Genomic DNA, 19,780 nt, shown 5'->3' on the forward strand with positions numbered 1-19,780 from the left:
GAGAGAAATTCAGAAAATACTATTTGAATTCAATCTTTATACCACGGTTTCTCTCAGTTGAAGACCAAACACTGGAATATGTAACTTAATAATGTGAATATGTTTTTGCATATGTCATGTTAAATGCTGCCTACGTGACTACGGGCTGCTTTGGGGAGTGACTCAAATTACCTGATCAATATAACTGACATCAAGTGGATAAATCAATACTTCCAAGTCTATAAGAAGCTCTACTAAGCGTAATTCTGATGGTTATAAATTTATACACTCAACAAAAAATATAAACGCAACACTTTTGTTTTTGCTCCCGTTTTTCATGAGATGGACTCAAAGATCTAAAATTCATTCCAGATATACAATACTACTATTTCTTTCAAATGTTGTCCACAAATCTGTCTGAATGCTTGATAGTGGGCACTTCTGCTTAGCTGAGATAATCCATCCCACCTCACAGGTGTGCCACATCAAGATGCTGATCTGACATCATGATTAGTGCACAGGTGTACCTTATACTGCCCACAATAAAAGGCCACTCTGAAATGCGCAGTTTTGCCTCACAGTAAAATGCCACAGATGTCGCAAGCATTGGGGGAGCGTGCAATTGGCATGCTGACAGCAGGAATGTCAACCAGATCTGTTGCTCGTGCATTGAATGGTCATTTCTCCACCATAAGCCGTCTCCAAATGTGTTTCAGAGAATATGGCAGTACATCCAACCGGCCTCACAACCGCAGACCACGTGTAAAACACGCTGTGTTTTTTTTTTAAAAAGCAAAATTTCCCACTGAGCTCACCAGTCCGACTCTCTTCACTCATGTTTCCACTCGGGTTGGAGCCTATCCACTGATGACCGCGGTACAAGAACCGTGCAGCGCGCTTCTTTGAACTACGTAACCCTCCGCTGGAGAGAGGCGTTTGCGTCAAAGTAGGTAATGTGATTAATCTGAATTATGTAACACTGACGGGTTAACGTTGACAGCCCTAGTAAATCATTAAACAAAATTCAAAAGAAGTCCATTAAAACATAAATCCATAGCGAAAAATGAAGTTTTACATTTTGGAAACCTCAAAAAGTAAAACCCATCTCACATATTACAACAAATGATGCACAATACGCAATTCTAGGTCCTTCCTCCGTTTGCTGGTGGTTTAAATGCTGCATACTGTTGTCGTGCGTCCTAATAATTGATTATATTTTTCACCATCTGTGAAAGAAATTTCCACATGGATCTCCACAGTATTCTGGATTACTGTTGATTTTGTCCACCATGTGTTTAAAATGATAAGATTCAACAATCTTATGCTTGTATTTACACATTGAAACAAGCTGTGTTAAAAGACACACCTTGCACTGGCTCTTTGCATTTGGCTCTGGTTACAACCGCTCAGCCCACCAACCACCCAGACACACACATGCACCTCCATGGGAACTTTGCCAGCTCTAGGAAAATACAATAGATATTTGTCAGGGTCAGGTGTCGCTCCGCAGTGTAACACTCACCCAGGGGGAACGACAAAGAATGCATTGTGCATTAAGGCCTCACTGAAAAAGTTCCTCCTCAAAACGCCGCGCGTTCCATCAGTGAAAAATGTAGGAAAACATAATAACTTCAAGGCATTTCCACTGTGATCTCTGGCATGAAGATTAGCGGATAAGAAAAGGCGGCACAAACCAAATGTTAACGTGATGGTCAAAGCCTTTGTGTTTGTACAATTTTGCTCTGGTGAATTTCTGTAAGCTCCAGGGCAACGATTCGGTAGCCAACCTTTGACCTCTGCGAAAGGAACACTATTGCCTTATCCATATCTCAGATCAACAATCTTGATCCCTGTTTGAAACTCCATCAATGTCTCATGCAAATAGCGTTCCTATGACGTTTGCTATTCTGATGTAATAATTTTGAATATTGTGTTTTCATTAGCGTTAAGTGGAAAATCCTCATAATTAACTGTAATACAAACTCCAAAGTTTGCATATGGGAAAGCCCTGGACATCAGCGGATTTATATTAAATCAGGCTTCATACGTAAAGATTTATAAAGTCTCGCTCATCCTTGGGTGCATTTTGCAGATGCCTGGAGGCGATACGTTAGTTTAGTCACACTGTTCAGGATAGAGGTGGGTTCTGTGTCCCAGAGTTGTATTTGTTTTGGGGTGAAATGTGCAAACTAACCCCAGAACAAAGGGGAGAAATGTCCTTGTGAAAATTTTGACTGAAGCTTGTAAGACAGTAAAACTAGGCCTACACTAATGTGGGCTGAAAGACCGCTCAGCGAAAAAGAAGCCATTACTCCAAAAAAAAAACAGAGAGAAAAAGGGAAGAAAGACTTTCATTTTTGGAGACAGGTCCTGTGGTCTGATCACAATTAAGATTAGTGTTTTGCAAATAATGACCATTGTTACATTTGGAGACGAAGAACACCATAGCAACAGTGAAGCACAAAGGGAAAGGCGAAACTTATAAAACTGATAGCATCATGGGAGAACAACATTATGAGAAATTTTGAAGTGCATCAATTGGTACACGAGTGGGTGTTTCAAGTAGACACTAGTCCAGAAGGACAAAAAGTCTATTTATGGACGTTTTCATCACAAAGTCCTCTGTCCAACAGAATCTTAGTGGGCAGAACTGAAAAGGTGTGCCAACAAGGGAACCCTTCAAACCAGACTCCGTAACACCGGTTTTGTAAGGAGGAATGGGTCAAAATGGCTCCTTCCATCTCTCTTAATCTGTGATTTATTCCAACAGCATAAATATTATTAAAAATGTATTTATTAGCTCTCCTGGTTTGGTTGAAAGTGTTCACTTCCCTGTCTCCCAGGGCTTTTTCCCCCCCTCTCCAGGCATTCTGCTCCCTCCCCAATGACAATGGTTGTCTTGAGGCACAAAGGCAGAACTGGGTGAGAGCGTCTGAATGTTTCCAGCTGACAATAGTGATCAGACTTTCTGTCCTCTCAAAGTACCACTCCTCTCACAAGAACTAAACACTGAATAACATGCAGAGGGACAACTTTTCAGAATTTCACCCAATTTTGTTTTCTGGTAGTCGTTTTTAAAAGGTTTAGTGGGACTGATGAATTAACCTGGCCAGTGATTCAGCAGGATTTTCTGAAGAATCTTTATTTTGTCCTTTTTTAGCTCGATCTGGTCACAAAGGGAGCCAAACTATTGCCACAGCAACAATGGCGGAATGTGGAAATACAGGATGTGAAATATGATTCACCTGCAAACACAGAAACTCATAAAGACTCCATTCTAAGTGCATCTGTACACAGAAGAACCACTCCAGGGTTTGGAGCTGGGACTCAGAGGTGCATTCATGGGCATGCGGATATCTGAACTGCCCTTCAGATTAACTGGACCTTCCTTTAAATTCAGTGTTAAATGTGCTAATTTTAAGATTAGAAACACGTAAATCGCTAACATAATACAAAGAATCAATGGTTGTGGTGCTAACTTTTTGTATTTTTAAGCAAATGTTTTGGGAAACATGCTGTCAAATAAACACAAACGTTGCATCATTTTTATTTTGGTGTACTGTTTCATTAAATAATATATTACAAATGTCCAGAGCAAGAATCAAACATTTATAAGACATTCAATAATCTTTACTGTATATGATTTTTACTTATTCCAACATTACACAACATATTTTCTGCAGCACTTATATGTCGCTTCGGATGTGTGAGCGCAAGCATCTGAGCTCACACTGGACCAACCTCCCACTGCTCCTCTGCTTTTATACCCGGCTAAAAAAAAAACCCCCACGCCAGCTAATTGTTAACTCCAAACACTGTTCTGCTGTCCTGTAACTCTACACTACACACACACACACACACGACTGATGTTGAACTAATGGGTGGAGAAGACTGGAGCTTCTCAATGACCCGTCAGAGGACACAGCTGAAAGAGCAGCTCAGGTAAATGTTGGAGCAAACCAACAACTGATACCAACAAAAGTTCTATTATTAAGATGTTATTAAAAAAACCAAACAATAAAATATGCAAACATTGTTACTTTTTACTGTAAAGTGCTTTTATTCCATCTACACAATCACACCGTAATATGTGCAAGAATGGATATTGGTAGGAAAGCCACTAAACCGGCTGAAAAATCTTTCAGCCGGTTAAACATCTGTTAATCTAAATTAACAGATGTTTAAGAACATCTGTTAATTTAGATTATGACTTGGGTTCATTAAGAATTGCTTATTGTAAAAGCAACAGCATTGCAAACATGAACTGTTTCCTGTGTTTTTGGTTTTTTTTAGTAATATTGAATATTATTACATATATTATTATTATTATCATTTAAAACTGTTACAAAATCCAAAAATGGCATATTTTAATTTTGGGGGGGGGAACAAATTGAAGTACATTTTACAATAGCCTGGCAGTAGCACTCCCAGAAAAATTCCATAGGAGTGGCCAGACCACACCAGTAAAAATATTAGAGAAGCACAGCTAAACAAAAAAAACAATGTATGTAAACAATAGGTAACTATTTAAGTGTATGATGTCATAACCCTGCCTCCACCCTGACCCCTGTAATGGTAAGATTTAAGCAGATGCTTCACAAGTGTTTTTTTTAAGCGTTTCTGTACTTACCTCACCATACAGGTTGTCATGGTATTTTGGATAATTTTTTTTTGGAGTAAGATATTTCTAGCAATTTCCACTAGTCTATAAAGAATATTTTAGGATGGACACCTACACAGATTGTTTTACAACAAATTATTTTTATTTGGACAGTGCCTAAAAAAAAACCCTTCAACGAGTTCATAACCATCAGTCCACTTGTGTTTACATGGGTAGAAGGTGGCTTCAGCCCAGAAAAGCTGCATCCTCCTAAATCCAGCCTGGCCAATCACAGGCAGTTTTAGTCCTGGAGGCGATGTCGTCGCTACCGTCTCGCGGAAAGGAGATCAAAGGTCAACTCCTGGACATCGAAAGCAAGATGTGAATGAGAGGAGTCAAAAAAGACTCCTGGGGATGCTGATTGGCCGGTGGCTTGCTGGGAGTTTTTCAGAGCCTCCAAGGTGCTGTAGATGACCCTGGCCCGCTGTTCCTCTGAGGGCGGGTCGGCCCAGCGATAGCAGGGCAGAGAGGGCGTGTGCAGCAGGAAGTACACCGACGACATGTAGACTTTACTAAACTCCTGCTTCAGATATGACAGGTCTCGCTGCAAACAGAGAATCACACTTTGTTTCATTGCTACGTTTGATTCAATTACGCACGCACTAAAATGCAGTACGGTACAGATCAATTTTCTACATTTTTCTTCTGCTTCCTCACTTAAATCTACAGCACCCCATGCAGGCTGTTCCTGCGATTGCACACACAGTCGTTACATTTAAAAAACAAACAAGAATTTATGATGCAACAAGCTAACCAAGCTTCCCATCCGCATCAAATGTTCTGATAACATACGCTATCAAGAATGTATGCGAACCTTCTGCGTTCTGCTCATATTGGTCTCAGCTTCCAGCCAGGCACTCTGAAAACAAAAACAAAAACAAAAATCAAACCAGTGTCATTTAAAGGAATGGTTGTGCTTTGACAAAAAATAACTGCACCTAATTTGGTGACAGTAAACAAGCGTGACCACAGTTCCCCCATTTCTCACCCTGAGGGCATCTAGCAGGTCTGTCTGGTCCAACAGCACTGGGAAAGTTGAAAGTATTGGACTGCATGTAAGATCTACGTCAGAGATAAATAGGTAAAAGATGGTGTCACTTTGAGCTGTGGCCAATTGAAAGTATTTTTTTTTTTTTTTTTTTTTTTTGTCGGATTAAAGTTGTCGGAGTCTTGCCTGCATTCTGCATGGTGGGTCTGTCCATGAGCAGCGTGTCGGCCAGCAGCTGGCGGTGCAGGACCAGCAGGTGGACACAGCTCAGACAGTGCAGCAGAGTGTCCGGGAGGAGACTGAAGAGGAACATGAACGTGTCACTCATCTACACCAGCAACTGGAAATATATCGATACAGTGAGAAGAAAACCAAACATCTGGATGTTTTGTTGATAAAATGAAATGCGACACATGCCACACTGTGTTCACAATTACTAGAAAAACTGTATTGAGGATCAACTGTATAATTGAAAAGACAGACACGTGATCAATATCAACAGATAATACATCCGATCTGACAGAATATTCACTGAACGCCAATCCAGAACCGCACAGCATCCTGGGAGATGTAGGCAGAGGAAAGGCTTTAGCAGGCCAATGTCTCACACTGAGTTAACCAAGATTGGTGGCATCAACTAACTCACTCACTTTTTGGTTACCTAGCAACAGACTGTTGTGTAACTTCTAAAAACAACGATTTGAGTGGAGACTGTGGATAAAACAGGAAAGGTCATGCTTCTGGTTTGGCAGCATTTCAGATATTTAAAACAGAAAACTTATTAATAATTATTGATATTGACTGATATGATGTTAGGTTTTTCAACCGTATCATCCAACTCTACTTTCTATTCACAACGTCTATGTGTGTGTGTGTGTGTGTGTGTGTGTGTGTGTGTGTGTGTTGGGTAACTATTAGTGTGCACACCTAAAAACCATTACATCAGCTGGCTTTTCCCTCATTGTTTAAAGAGATAGCAAGGACTCTGTATAAAAACGGATTCTAAGACGTTAATAAATAAATCTGAGATTTATTCTTTCTTTTCTTATTGTGACATTTAACAAATCTAAACTATTTTGCCAATTCTAAATGATGGCTGTGACGGTGGTAGGACTACTGATGGATATTTATTTTTTTTACACTGCCGTTATATCTTCTCGCTAAGCATTTTTATAGCCCGAAATCTGTTCCACGCATCGAAAAATCCATTCCCTACAGCTTCTTTTCCTGACTAGTTGAGCTAGAGTATTTCTGCCAAGACAAAAAAAATTTTTTTAAATGTTCCATAGCAAAGTATGCCAAGCTTTTAGGAGCATTGCTTGGTAGACCTGGTGCTGCAACAGTTGCTAAAAAAGCCTTCAAATAAATTGTGAGTGAAGTGTCTGAGTCCAGTTTTGTACATTTTATATCACAGAACATGTTTCAGGAGAAAAGTAATCTATTTTAAAGTTAGCCTGAAATAATATTAAGTGTGAAACATTCTGGCACCTAAAATGGGCCTGCTGTCACTTTAAGCCTAATCGCCCACACGTGTAAATCCAAGCGGAGCCAGGAATGTGTCTGACTGAAACTTGGAGTGATTTATTGATCACGTAATCCCCTGCATGTGTTTTAGCTCGGCGCCTTGCTCTTCTCGCTGATTCCCCTCCCTCCCCCACCTGAGTTGCAGTCTGGTCCGACTGCTTGCCGATTTCAACTTAACAATCAGTTTGGGCTGCCGTCGGGCCTGGAGCATCTGCTGAAAAACGCCACCCGGAGCTAGGAAGTCAACAAAAGACACAAAATCCACTGTTTTTGTTTGTTTGTTTGGACATCATCTGTTACCATTTTTAAAAGTTTGGCTTCTTTTCCTTACATCTTCTCGAAACGGGTGCTTCCAACACGACTTTCTTCTCATATGGCGTTCCGCCATTTATTGGCAGTTCATAGGTTCTATGCAGGAGATTGGACAAAATGTTAAATTCAATTAAGACTGGATTTTCTCAGTAGGAAATTCTGCAGCTCTCGTAAAAAAATGTGCTTACTTTTCCGGCTTTTAACTATTTTTACATTGAGGTACAAACAAGTTCTGTGTATTTTCTTTTATTCATCGACATCTCTTCTCATTTACCTGTTCTGGAGTGGATTTCCGCTGTCGTCAGTTAGTTTGAGGAAAGCCCAACCACAGCTCAGGTCTCCTCTCTCACCTGTCGACTTAAAATCACACATCACATCTTACAGGTGACCTATTATGCTTCCTTGAACAGGCTAGGATAGGTCTATGAGATACACAAAACAGAATTATTAAATTTTTTCACAAAATCCTTCTTAGATAATAAGAATGATTTTTGATCTCTTGTCAGAATGAGCCGTTTTAGAATCCATATAAGCTGCTGCTGGCCACACCCCTAACCTCAATGCTTATACTCATACATGACAATGGATGCAAACAGCTGCGCAATTATACAAACGTACGGCTTTGAAAAGCAGAATTGGAGCCTCCTGCACAACCAACAAGAATGTAGAGGCAGTGCTTGCTGATTTGTGACGTTACATTCGGAAGGTTTTTGAAACAGTTCATTTTCCAGACACCAAAAAACACTTTGTTTTTAGAAGCAGTACAGACAAAAATGGAAAAATATGAAAAATGTGAATTTTACATGACATAATAAAAATGTGCCGTATTGTGCTTTCACATGTCACACATGAGCACTTACGTTTCGCAAAAAAGTGACTCCAAGTTCAAAAAGAACTCCAATGTTCGGAGACAAAGAGTTGCAGCGAAGGAAGCAGTCTCCGTCCAGGATAGTTGGCAAGATGCTGGTCATCTGACAAACGCAAAATGCAGAAATGAGTAAAGATCTTTACCTCTACAGAGGTCAACTTGATCTCAGTGTTCAGTGTTTATGATGTGGCAGCCTCAGTCCTCTCATACCCTCGGAGAGAAGTTCCATGTCTTTGGGTCCTTTGAGGTGTACGACGCCCTCACCGTGTGGATGTTACTCAACACCTGGAAAATACGCTACGGTCTAGTTTAAATAAATTACATACAGAGAGGATGACTATGTTGTATGTAACAGAGAAAAGGCCTGTTACCTGCGTTCCATCAAAAGCACACATACGGATGTGTCTGCTGAGGACCTGAACTCCGACCCCAGGAGTGGGAATCATCTTGCAGCTCCACAAATTAAAACAAACACAGTTCCTGACCTGGCGAGCACGGACCTGCACAAGTTAACAAAACATAACCTGCTCTTGTCAGAATGGGTCATAACTGGGTAAATACTGCGAACTCTAGAAAGAAACGTAGTTAAATTAAACACTATGAAGGTTGTGCAGTAATAAACATATGCATAGAGAAGCACTCACCCTGCCGGTGTCTGGATCTAAAAAGAGATCTTTAAAGGAAAGCTGTGATTGGCTGAGCTCAGGTTGAATATAATGACTTCCTCTATATCGCTCCCCTTTAAAAAGACAAAAACGTTGATAGTTTCACCTTTTAATCAAACAACGTATAGAAAAAATGGCTCCCCTACAGAGAGTTATATTTACTAACAATGACATTTTTCCATTAATTATTCACAAACCCTCCATCTAAATATGACCGTGTATAAAACCATGAACCACACACACAGCTGGAAAATGCAGCAAAAACTCTAAGCGGTCATTTTTAGATTAGCTATTTTATCAAATCTATTTGTTTTGATTGAGATTTTACTTGAGATTTGAGCATTTTTATGATCGTCTCCATAATTAATAAAAAATAAATAAATAAGAAACTAACAATTGTCAAGCACATGTGCACAAAATGGTTTCTTTACAAGTTTGAAGGCATTATATGATCACATGTGGCTGCAGATTGGGTACGAATTGGCTGAATTGATCCAGAGCCACGTTTTCAACAAGGAGCTTCTTGCAGAATCATGCAAGTTTAATCAATCTGTTCACCTTTGCTTTAACAGAACAGTTTTGGAGTTTAATATTTTACAAAATCCAAATGAGTTCTCATGTAAACCAGCGTTTTGCAGCTTGATAAGGACAGTGGTTGTGCATATAGAGCGAGAGTAATACTAGATGTATAATGACCTTCTTCTGCCAGGAGTTTACTGAGAGTTGATGGCCTGAATCCTGAAGGAATGGCTCCCATTGCTGACAGCACATCTGTTGTATCAATCTGTCACAAGCACATACAATTAATGTCATGCACTTAAAAAAAACCCACAGTTTACGTTTTTATTTGGAGATAGTAATATTACCAATACTATCAGAAGATAGAGAATATATATTTATGCCAGATACACAGTTTTACCTCCGTCAGACCCTTTCTGAAAGTTGACCAGTTAGAAGCTTTGCTGTGAAAGACAAACGCAAGATGAACGCAAAACATATAAACAAACAGGGCTGGTGAGATTACGTTTTCTTTTCTTTTTTTACAATATCTCATAATAATTTGGAGAACACCCAGAAGCAAGATAAAACACTGACAATTTAAGCTGCGTAGATATATGATGTCATACGTTTTGTTTTCATCGTCGGCCTCATCTTCATCTACATCTTCATCTTCCTCTTCTTCCTGTTCCGACTGTTGGATTTCATCATCTTCGTCATCGTCTTCATCCTCCTCCTCATCCAAATTCTCATCCGAATCCTTGTCATGCTCATCATTAACACCAACGCCAATCTAGTAAAGATCAAAATACAAAACAAAAAGAAAGACTTTTGCAAAAAAAAAATTCTAAAATTTACAATACCAACAGGTTATATTTTAATTTTCTTGGTACAATTTTGAATTAAGATTTTCAGTTAAGTGCTGGTGAAATTTAAACAGTTGTGGTTTTCCGGATTTCTGCAGTACCTTCAGATAGGTTTTAGGAACAACTCCTCTGTTCCCTATCTTGTCCTGAGCCAGCCACCATCCATCTGCTGTCTTTTTAATTATCTTCAACACTTCTCCTTTCTGAAAAGGTAAGAACATTTCAAGAAGCAAGCCTTAGCTTTAGTGATGAAATCACAGGAAAAGGCTTTCAAGTATTCAACAACTTACGATCAAGACAACATTGGGGGAAAAAAAGAGCCACAAAGCAGACAGAATCCACTTATTTCTATTATGAAACATTTATCCCAGAAGCACTGCACATAGATTGTGTTAAGACACCAACACTGGACATTAGACTAAAATGATGTATTCACACCTCTTAAACTTGTTTGTACTTTGTCACTGTACAGTCAAAATCTTCAATGTCTTTTATAGGAATTTTATGTAATTGATTGGCACAAATCAGCTTGTAATTGTGAAGTAAATGGCTAAGGACAGGCGACTCCTAAATTTGCATATCAATTTACCTCTTCTTACTCTATTACCTCTAAATAAAATCCAGTGCTGTATAAATTCCTTCTTCAGCAGGGATGGAGATGAAAGGGCAACACAGAAGCCTTTAGTGCCCTCTTTTGTTGCATCTTTCTACTGCAGGGGATTTTTAATTCAGGCTGGAAGAATTTGGCAATCTTAAATAGGATTTTGAAATAATTTTATCTTACTAGCTACCAAAACTTTATGCATCATAAAAGTTTTGTACAGCGAGCGACATACATACGGCCATTTACCCGAACAGACAGATCTCCTTCCTGCTCTGCTTTGAAATCGCTGAGGACCTTGTAGATTTGAGGGGCTGACTGAGAGGGCGACTTTTCAGGCGTACTTCCATCCCCTTCATCTTTACCATCACTGTCTTCCTCAAAATTATCGTCGCTGTCGTCGTCGTCGTCACTATTGTTGTCAATATCTTTTGTTGAAACATTGCTACAAGTACCAAACAAAAACGGGAAAATAAAGAAGTCAGAATTGAGCATTATTTATGTAGCGCGGTTTATCACTTTACTGACATAATCACAGAGAGAATTCTGGTAAAACAAAGTGTACTTTTTACAATGAAAAATGTGAATGAATAAAATTTGTAACAATTCCAACACATCATACTGTATATGTCAAACACATCAGACCAAACATAAGAAAAATGTGCATGCAAGATGTAAACTATGAATCTTATGATAAGCGTTTTTATTTTGTCTATTAATACGTCTTGTATTTTATTATTTACTTGAAGTATACATGTTGGAGCTTACCCAGCTTGAGTGCTGGGGCCTGGTGGTGAAAGCTCCAGAGACAGAGTGACCAGACGCCCCAAGATGTTTTGCAAACGTCTCTCCTCTTCTAGTTTCCTCTGGTCATAGTTTCCCACTGGAGCCAGCTCATCAGCCTGAAAAACAAAATTAACAGAAATCAACAAAGTCAAGTTAGTGACAACTTGGACAACAAAGTTAGTTTGGCAGATGCACCATAAAATTATAGAAGTATTTGCTGATAAAGTATCATAATACATAGCATTATGAAACTTTAATTTTTTCATTTATTCAGTGCTGTAGTGCATTACATTTCTTGCAAATGTATTACTGAAATTGTGTCAGACCATATTCATGATGTTCATCTTTCTGAAAGATGAATATCTTTAAGAAATAAGATATATTAATATTTAGGTAGATATAACATCAGCTATACTGGTGCATTTCCCAAATATCATTTAATATGTCTAATAGCAGGACACGTACCTTTGTCAAATTCTGCAGAGTCTTTAGAGTCTTTTCTGCAGAAACTTGCAACTCGTAGCATCTGTACACGATATTCAGATTTAAACCAAAATAAATAAATGTGCTAAAAACCAAACTGAGACTAGATGAAAGGAATTAAATAACATTTAAGTTCAAATGAAGATAGAAGCAGAAATATGGCTACCGACGATCCTTTATAACTGCCCACCTTTGCAGTGCCTCCTCTTTGGATCCATGTTGGCTCTTCACACTCTTTTCCAGACCGTCAAGCTGTTTCACAGCAAAACAATGAAACTCTATGCGCAGTCAAGTCTCGATTGTACAAAAAATATATGCTGCATACCTATTTGAGTCTGCGTTAACCCTGTATTTGGCTATGGCTTCAGTAACAAAAAACTCTACGCTTTAGCTGAGCTTCGTTAAAAATCATAATTCATCGTTTGAAGAATAAACTGTAACAAAGTTAAGGCGTCTTTCTCTAACAAACCTGTCTTTTGATTTCGTCCACTTCTCTTTGAGCGAGTTGCAGCGGTCCTCGCCTTTTCGGAGGCATTTAAGGGCTCTTTTGGTTCACAAGCACCTTTTGTTAGCCGACAGTTTAGCTACTACCTGCTATTATGCTTCCACTGGTCGCTAGGCAACTGACTTCTTCTTTGGATGTTGTTGCGATGGTCCGCTTATATCTGGGTTTCTCCCCTTTCTCTTTTATTCATTAGGCATTTGTCACGTATATTTTATACATATGTTATCAGTCTTTGGTTCTTAGTGCATAAATACAAACTCTGTCAGACTAGCATTTAGCTTAAAAAAATTACCATTGGCCGTTACCGCCATCTACTGGGCTAAACTCGTCATTGTCGTATGTGTATCCACCAAAGGTGAAAACGACCTCTCGATATTTTCCAATGAAACTAAGATGAATGAATTAAGTCATATTTTTTGGCTGGTGGGGCTAAGGCAAATAGCTCAACGGTTAATTTAGTCACATTTACCTTGCAAATAATTGATTTATTCTGTATCAATTACAGAAGAATTGACACAGAAGTAACAAAACTAACTAATTTGTTAGTTTAGTTACAATTTATATTTTGTCTTAATGTCTGTAATTTTATTGATCTTTTTCTGTCTTTTTGCCACAATCAGATTAACATTAATATTTCTTCATGAACCTGTCGCTATTTATTTGTGTGTGTGTTCCATAATCCTAGAATGTTAATCTCGTTTTCTTATCTATGTCTGATAAACTTCTTTTCTTTATGCTCAACTGAAGCGAAAAGTTAAATTGGATTATTTATGCTTTTAAATAATTTTTATTTCACAAATGTATTTATTCGCCACTTTTTAATTGTTTTTCTTATTTATTTTTTACTCCATTAATTATTTCCTTCAGTTGTCTTGTTATATACTTCATAATGGGCACGTGCAATAAATTGTATAAGTGGTTTTAAAAGTGGCCTGTAGAGGGCGTAACTGTGAAACATGTTGCCTTCATGTACACCTTGTTTTTTTCTTACCATCTTTAAGAAATAATTTTCCACAAAGTTTAAATAAGTAAACGACGGAACCTCAAAAATATATAATAACTTATAATATATTTGCTAAAAATAGACAGATATTTATACCTCCTAGATCTTCTTCAGACTCCTAGGTGTCATAAATACGAGGCGTCGAGTGATTTTGAAGGCAGCAAAGCGATACTAATTACGTCACGTGTGCTGGTGAAAGGAGTGCCATGGCAGCTCCCGTCGCTCTCATTCAAGGTGCCAGCAGAGGACTGGGGCTTGAATTCTGCAAACACATACTAAAAAACAAAAGCCTCGCTGCTGTCGTAGCGACATGCCGAACCCCGGACGGAGCGGCGGAGCTGCGGGGCCTGGCGGGACAACACCGGGGCAGACTGACGGTCCTCAAGCTGGACGTGAACCTGGAGGAGGACATCCGCGAAGCAGCTGCGCGGGTGAAGGAGAACTTCGGTCGGGTGGATCTACTCGTGAACTCCGCGGCGATGCTTCACCCCACCGGGAAAGGAGAAACTAGTTTGAGGGATGTTTCTGCGCAGGTACAGCGTGATTTGACACACTTTTTTTTTTTGTGCAAAGATCGGAGTCAAAACTTTCTCTAGAAATTATGTCAAACATATTTCTAAAGATATTTTAAGTGGCAACTTAACTTTAGTTTGCGAGGTTCCCTTCATTCTGAACACACGGATTCATATGAACAATGACTGATAAGTTGTTTATTACATTGGCTTGGTTGGACGTTGTGGTTTTGACACCACTTTAACTTAAATTTATTTGCACGTTACAGCCTCAAACCTCGGAGCGTTTTATTTGAATCTTATGTTAACGTCCATCAGAAAGAATATGAAAAAGAAGCCTCCCTTGATTCAACACACTATAGATCCACATCAGCTAACACTGTAAGGTTTTTTGGAGAAGGTCTCTACCTATTTTGCACATCTAGGCACAACATTTGTTTGATTATTTGCAAAACAGTTCAAGCTTAGTCAAATTTGATAGAGAGCACGGAACAAAATACATTTCCAAGTGTTTCCTCTTTCTTAAGCACTCAGATGTTTGCATGACTACCTTTTGTCCTGTCAACAGATTCTCCTGAGCTGTGGATTTTTGCAGCTCCTCCAAAGGTACTATTGATCTCTTGACTCTTTCTATGATCAACGCTGACCTTGCTTTGGATTACAGTTTAAATAGACAACTACGTAGTTGTGAGTAGACCTTCTGTAAGCCCCTTTCAGATCATAGTCTTACAATTAACATGCAACCTCCTACGGTGGATCACACCATACTAATCAATCTGTATAGATCACAGGCCATGTGTTCTCAGACGACTGTGTGTGCATTGCGGACTTCTACTGCTTTTGAAGCTGTATTTTCTTTTTGTCGTGTCACTATCACACGTTTCTTCTAAATCCAGTGCTTTCAGATCGTAGTAGTTCCAGATTTGACTACCTCCGGAAGTGGATTTGCGGCGTAATATTGGTGGGATGACTCCTACTCCCATTTCTTGTTGGAACCTTACAGTCGATCACGGGGCATAAAGTACATGCGTCAGTCATGGAATGAAAGTGTTATCTGTATAGTCTTCTATTTTTGGATGATGGATTGAACGTCAATCTATGAAATGTTCACGACTATTGCAGAAGAGCTGTGTTCATAATGAGAAAACATTTCACACAGAGTCTGCACAAATGGATGTTTTCGATGCTTAGTGAGTTAATGAAGGCAGTTGGTTGCACATAACTTTATTTACGGGTATCAGAGTAAAGGAGACTTAATACAATCTCTTTTTTTCTCTGAAAACGTTGCGTCCCAATAAACTGAGGTTGCTGGCTGTAATGTGACTAAATGGGAACAGAGTTACGTTGCAAGAATACTTTTGTAAGACAGTGCAATAACTGTCTGGATTTTTAAAGCATTTTTGCATTCATAAGATGCACATCACAGCTCAGTTTTTTCCCTTTTTTTAGGGCATCATATCCACTTTGACGACCAATACGATGGGACCCCTGGTAATGGCCAAATATTTTAGCCCTCTCCTTCAGAAGGGCGGCGGCGCCTTCGGTCTGCAGCCTTCAGAGAAAGCGAAGCAGCACAGCGGCGTCATCGTCAACATCACAGCTAAAGTTGGGTCCATTGGAGACAACGGTATCTTTAGTGTGACGTTTGGTTCACAGTGAATTTTTTTGTGTTTCACATAACGTGTAGACTTAAGCAGAGAATAGAGCCAAGAGTAAAATCTCATGTAATGTGCTTCTTCTTCTCCCAACCTCTCTGCCACACCCCAGGTCTTGGTGGCTGGTACAGCTACAGAATGTCTAAAGCAGCTCTCAACATGGCTACCAGGAATTTATCCATAGAACTGGGCCGCAGTCAGCCCAAGGTAAACGTTCGCTTGTACTCAACTTTGTGTTTTGGGGAACTGCTCTTTTTATCCAGTTGAATAGGAAACACAGGTATGGTCATTATTTTTCTTGTTAATTTATAAATTTGATTTCTGTCTGAACTTTTGTCCGGATAACAATCCAAGTACTAGCGAAAATTATGGACGAAAGTATTTCTAAGCAACCTCCATTTTCTTTTCTGCTGTTTCCAGGTGGTGTGTGTGTCTTTACATCCGGGAACAGTTAACACGGACCTTTCCAGGCCTTATCACCGGAATGTGCCGAACGACAAGCTGTTCAGTGCTGAACACTCTGTGAACTGTCTGATGGGCATCATTAATTCACTAAGCATTGAAAAGACCGGGAAGGCATACAGCTGGGACGGCACCGAGCTTCCTTGGTAGAATCAAAAATTCACACAGTGCATAGATGTGGGTCAACCTCTTTGTGAAAACTGTCTGAGCAGGTGATGCTGTGATAAACAGGAATTTTACCATTGACTCAATGTAAAGAACTGGGTGTTTTTTAACATAATAATTAAGTCACAGAGAAACCGTCTTCTGTACCTCAACACCAAAGTGCATAAATTAGAATAAATCCTTAAAGGCAAGGTGTGGCTCTTAAGATATAAGACTGTTTTAACAACATGTGGATCATTTCAATAAAAATGTGTTCACAAATAAAGGTTGTGAAATACTTTTTGTGTATGATCTGAACTGACAGATGTGCAAGTAAACTCTTAATCGCTGCATTTATCTCTGAGTTGGATTTTGAGGTCAGGTTGGTTAAGACTCCTCCTCCTCTCCAATTTGGATGAAGATTAACATCTTCCAGGTGTTAATCTGTTGGGGTTTTTTTAAACTAAGAACTTGGCTATTCCCATCAACCTGGACCAGATTCCTATTCCCATTTGAAGAAAAACAACCCCAAAACATTTTTAAGTATGAGATTGGAGTTTTCAGGGTGATGCACAGTGTTGGCTTCATTCATGTGTCCCCCTTGGCTTATTGCGAACTGTAGATCGGACTTTCAGCTCACAAAAAGAATCTTCACCAAACAGTACAAGTCTATCTCCTACGGGGCTAGGGTGTTCTAACTTTTTCCTTATAAAGAATCCATATTTGTCTTCTGTTAAAAGTTATTTTTTGTTGTTTAAGTGCAATTAAATCACTTTCTTTCCCTGACCTAATTATGTTCTATTTTTTCCACACAAGTGTTAAAAATTAAATCTGTTGAAATCTGTCTGCAAATACCAAAGATAAGGAAACATGTTTAGAAAAGAATTGAGCTTGCTTTATCTGGGCCCTGGATGCAAATGGAGTCCGGTTTTCCAAGAGAATCAAAGCAGCTTCTCCAAACGGACAATGATCTAAAGCAGGGGTGTCAAACTCCAGTCCTCGAGGGCCACTGTCCTGCAGTTTTTAGATGTGCAACAGGTACAAAACACTGCAATGAAATGGCTTAATTACCTCCTCCTTGTGTAGATCAGTTCTCCAGAGCCTTGCTAATGACCTAGTTATCCTATTCAGGTGTGGTGCAGCAGAGGCACATCTAAAAGTTGCAGGAAACCGGCCCTTGAGGACTGGAGTTTGACACCTGTGATCTAAAGTATCAGCTGCAGCTGTCTTGTTGGGCCTTGCAAACATTTTAAACATGCTGCGAGTGCAACACAGGCTGAAAATATCTCAGAGAGAAAGGTGAGTTCAGTTTCAGAAAATGTGGCAGTAATATTAGTGTAGAAAGCAGTCATAATGATTTTACTCTAAGTCAACAGAGCCTGGTTGCATATAAAGATTCGAAATGTACAATTGCAAACCACTGTCAAAGTGTGGTTTAATTTTGATTGTAAACAGCCTGACTGTGTGTAACTAATCTGTAATATTGTTTGTGAATTGAGTTACTAAAACGAGCATTTTCAACAAATATTTTAATTTATTGCCATGCACCTCTTTGTCTGGGTTATGAATAAACTCACCTGTTAACGGTTTTATGTACATTAACATAATTCCTATGAAGTCTGGTTAGCATTTTGTACATTTAAAACACAATAACATAGCACAGTAAAATTCCTAAATTCATAAGAGAGGCTGACGGTGACCTCCAGACCCCACCGTGTGTGCAGGCTATGTAGAAAATTTGTTTTTACATCTTTTTCCCTTTCAATGATTAACACAAGCACTCCTTAACCAGAAGAGGGCAGCATTTGGTATAAACGGGTCTCTCCTTCCATCTTTTTTTATCTCTCACTATCAACTTTGGATTGAAGGGCCCGCTGCTTCCTTGATTATCGCCATATAATATTATTACTTAATTATAATCTAATTAGGGTTATCTATTTGAGAATATCACATTAATGTGTGATCAATACAGTCTGTTTCTAGAGCTATGCAACCACAAACGTAGGTGGATTTTTATATGGTACATCAACACAAAGTGGGGCATAACTGAAATGTATGTGGCCCGTGGTTTTCAAAAACATAAAAAAAACTCTAGCATGCTTGCATTTGTAGAAACACATTTTTCTGCAGTTCAATAAAACGCAATTAAAATTAATTTAAAAAAAAACTGGTTCTTTTATTAAACAATTAGTAAACAAAGCATCTATTATGAATAGCACCTTTATTAGTTCATTGGTGATTAATAAAGAAAACTGTTTAAACAACAATGTAGTGAAGTAAAAAAAAAAAGCTAATGATAGATAATTATAGCTTAAGGTTTTGGGGGCACTTATAGCTTTACACATCGAGAGACAAAATTGTTCATACATTTTCTTTACAAGACAGGTCAGTCTCAGTCAGATTGGATCAGAGGTTGCGCTAGACCTTTTTGGTGTCTCATTTTGACTGACAGAAAAGTCTATCATAATTTATTTTTTTTACCAATTTTTATAATGATGCTATAGGCCATTCAGTTGCATTTAATTTTCATTTGATTTAATTACTATGGAACAAGTTGAACAGATCCCATCACAGATAAAGCAAATCACATCTAACTTTTTCTCAGCAGTGACAAAACCACTGACTGCGGCCCAATAACTACAAGTGAACGACTACACCTAAATTATGAACACTTCTGTAGTCTGAACGCAAATTCCCATGACTCCCTCCCCTACCGCATCCTCAGGAGAAATCTGTGCTACAGTTTAGATCAGGTCTAAAAAATTCCCAACCCGGATCCGGCCGTAGACATTGTGTCCAACCCCCCTGACTAAACTTTAATTAGAGGCAAGAGGCTGAATTAAACCTGACATATTATTGGGGCCTGTTATATCAATGCAAAGAGTATGGAAGAAGATTAGGGCCAATACAATTTTTTTTGACTCTTTTCTTAGAATTCTGACAGCTTTTTGAGTTAGCGGACGTCAACATGGTAGTGCTAGGCCACTATTTATCTAACCGTAACATGTTAGCGAACAATGTTTGCATATTGAATGGAGTACCTCCATGTTGGGCAAAATCTTATTATAATAACCCACATACATTTTGACATTTGAGTTTATTTGACATAAAAACTAAACTTGGCAAACTAAACAGAGTACATCCATGTTAGCCAACACTATGCTATTCACTACATTATAACCATAGCATTGCAGCTAATTTTTGCTTAAATGATATTGTTGGAAAATGAATGGAGTAAGTCCATGTTAGTCAACACGCCAGTGATACGC

At 38.9% G+C, this 19,780-nt stretch overlaps 2 protein-coding genes across 5 annotated transcripts; one reads left to right on the forward strand and one right to left on the reverse strand.

Moving 5' to 3' along the window:
- Window positions 1–4,015: 4,015 nt before the first annotated feature.
- On the reverse strand, window positions 4,016–13,229 carry nphp1 (nephronophthisis 1). Of its 4 annotated transcripts, none has more exons than XM_028007271.1 (20): window positions 12,700–13,206; window positions 12,421–12,482; window positions 12,213–12,273; window positions 11,730–11,863; window positions 11,211–11,406; window positions 10,462–10,563; window positions 10,124–10,287; window positions 9,916–9,958; window positions 9,693–9,780; window positions 8,976–9,070; window positions 8,703–8,831; window positions 8,542–8,616; window positions 8,324–8,434; window positions 7,738–7,820; window positions 7,483–7,559; window positions 7,286–7,385; window positions 5,814–5,926; window positions 5,628–5,701; window positions 5,454–5,498; window positions 4,016–5,183 (listed from the first exon to the last, which is right to left on the reverse strand). In XM_028007271.1, the coding sequence occupies exons 1-20, from the start codon at window positions 12,763–12,765 to the stop codon at window positions 4,905–4,907; spliced, it is 2,097 nt and encodes a 698-aa protein (XP_027863072.1). In that variant the 5' UTR covers window positions 12,766–13,206; the 3' UTR covers window positions 4,016–4,904. The 4 variants fall into 4 exon arrangements, with proteins under 4 accessions (XP_027863072.1, XP_027863073.1, XP_027863075.1 ...); XM_028007272.1 differs by having other exon boundaries at window positions 5,026–5,183; window positions 5,578–5,701; window positions 12,700–13,223; XM_028007274.1 differs by having other exon boundaries at window positions 5,026–5,183; window positions 7,330–7,385; window positions 12,700–13,218.
- Window positions 13,230–13,839: 610 nt separating this feature from the next.
- On the forward strand, window positions 13,840–17,297 carry LOC114138171 (C-factor). The gene is made up of 4 exons (XM_028007275.1): window positions 13,840–14,271; window positions 15,700–15,877; window positions 16,018–16,112; window positions 16,326–17,297. The coding sequence occupies exons 1-4, from the start codon at window positions 13,945–13,947 to the stop codon at window positions 16,515–16,517; spliced, it is 792 nt and encodes a 263-aa protein (XP_027863076.1). The 5' UTR covers window positions 13,840–13,944; the 3' UTR covers window positions 16,518–17,297.
- The last annotated feature ends 2,483 nt before the right edge of the window (window positions 17,298–19,780 follow it).

The sequence above is a fragment of the Xiphophorus couchianus genome, chromosome 22 (genome assembly GCF_001444195.1).
Source record: "Xiphophorus couchianus chromosome 22, X_couchianus-1.0, whole genome shotgun sequence".
NCBI classification, from domain to species: Eukaryota; Metazoa; Chordata; class Actinopteri; order Cyprinodontiformes; family Poeciliidae; genus Xiphophorus; species Xiphophorus couchianus.

Excerpts from the sequence above, each read along its gene's own strand:
- nphp1 (XM_028007271.1), bottom strand. The coding sequence starts at position 12,765 with ATGCCTCCGAAAAGGCGAGGACCGCTGCAACTCGCTCAAAGAGAAGTG. Across the intron at positions 9,959-10,123 it reads GCCGACGATGAAAACAAAAC|CAAAGCTTCTAACTGGTCAA; the intron begins GTATGACATCAT and ends TGTCTTTCACAG. Across the intron at positions 8,435-8,541 it reads CATGGAACTTCTCTCCGAGG|ATGACCAGCATCTTGCCAAC; the intron begins GTATGAGAGGAC and ends TGCGTTTGTCAG.
- LOC114138171 (XM_028007275.1), top strand. The coding sequence starts at position 13,945 with ATGGCAGCTCCCGTCGCTCTCATTCAAGGTGCCAGCAGAGGACTGGGG. Across the intron at positions 14,272-15,699 it reads TGAGGGATGTTTCTGCGCAG|GGCATCATATCCACTTTGAC; the intron begins GTACAGCGTGAT and ends CCCTTTTTTTAG. Across the intron at positions 15,878-16,017 it reads TGGGTCCATTGGAGACAACG|GTCTTGGTGGCTGGTACAGC; the intron begins GTATCTTTAGTG and ends GCCACACCCCAG.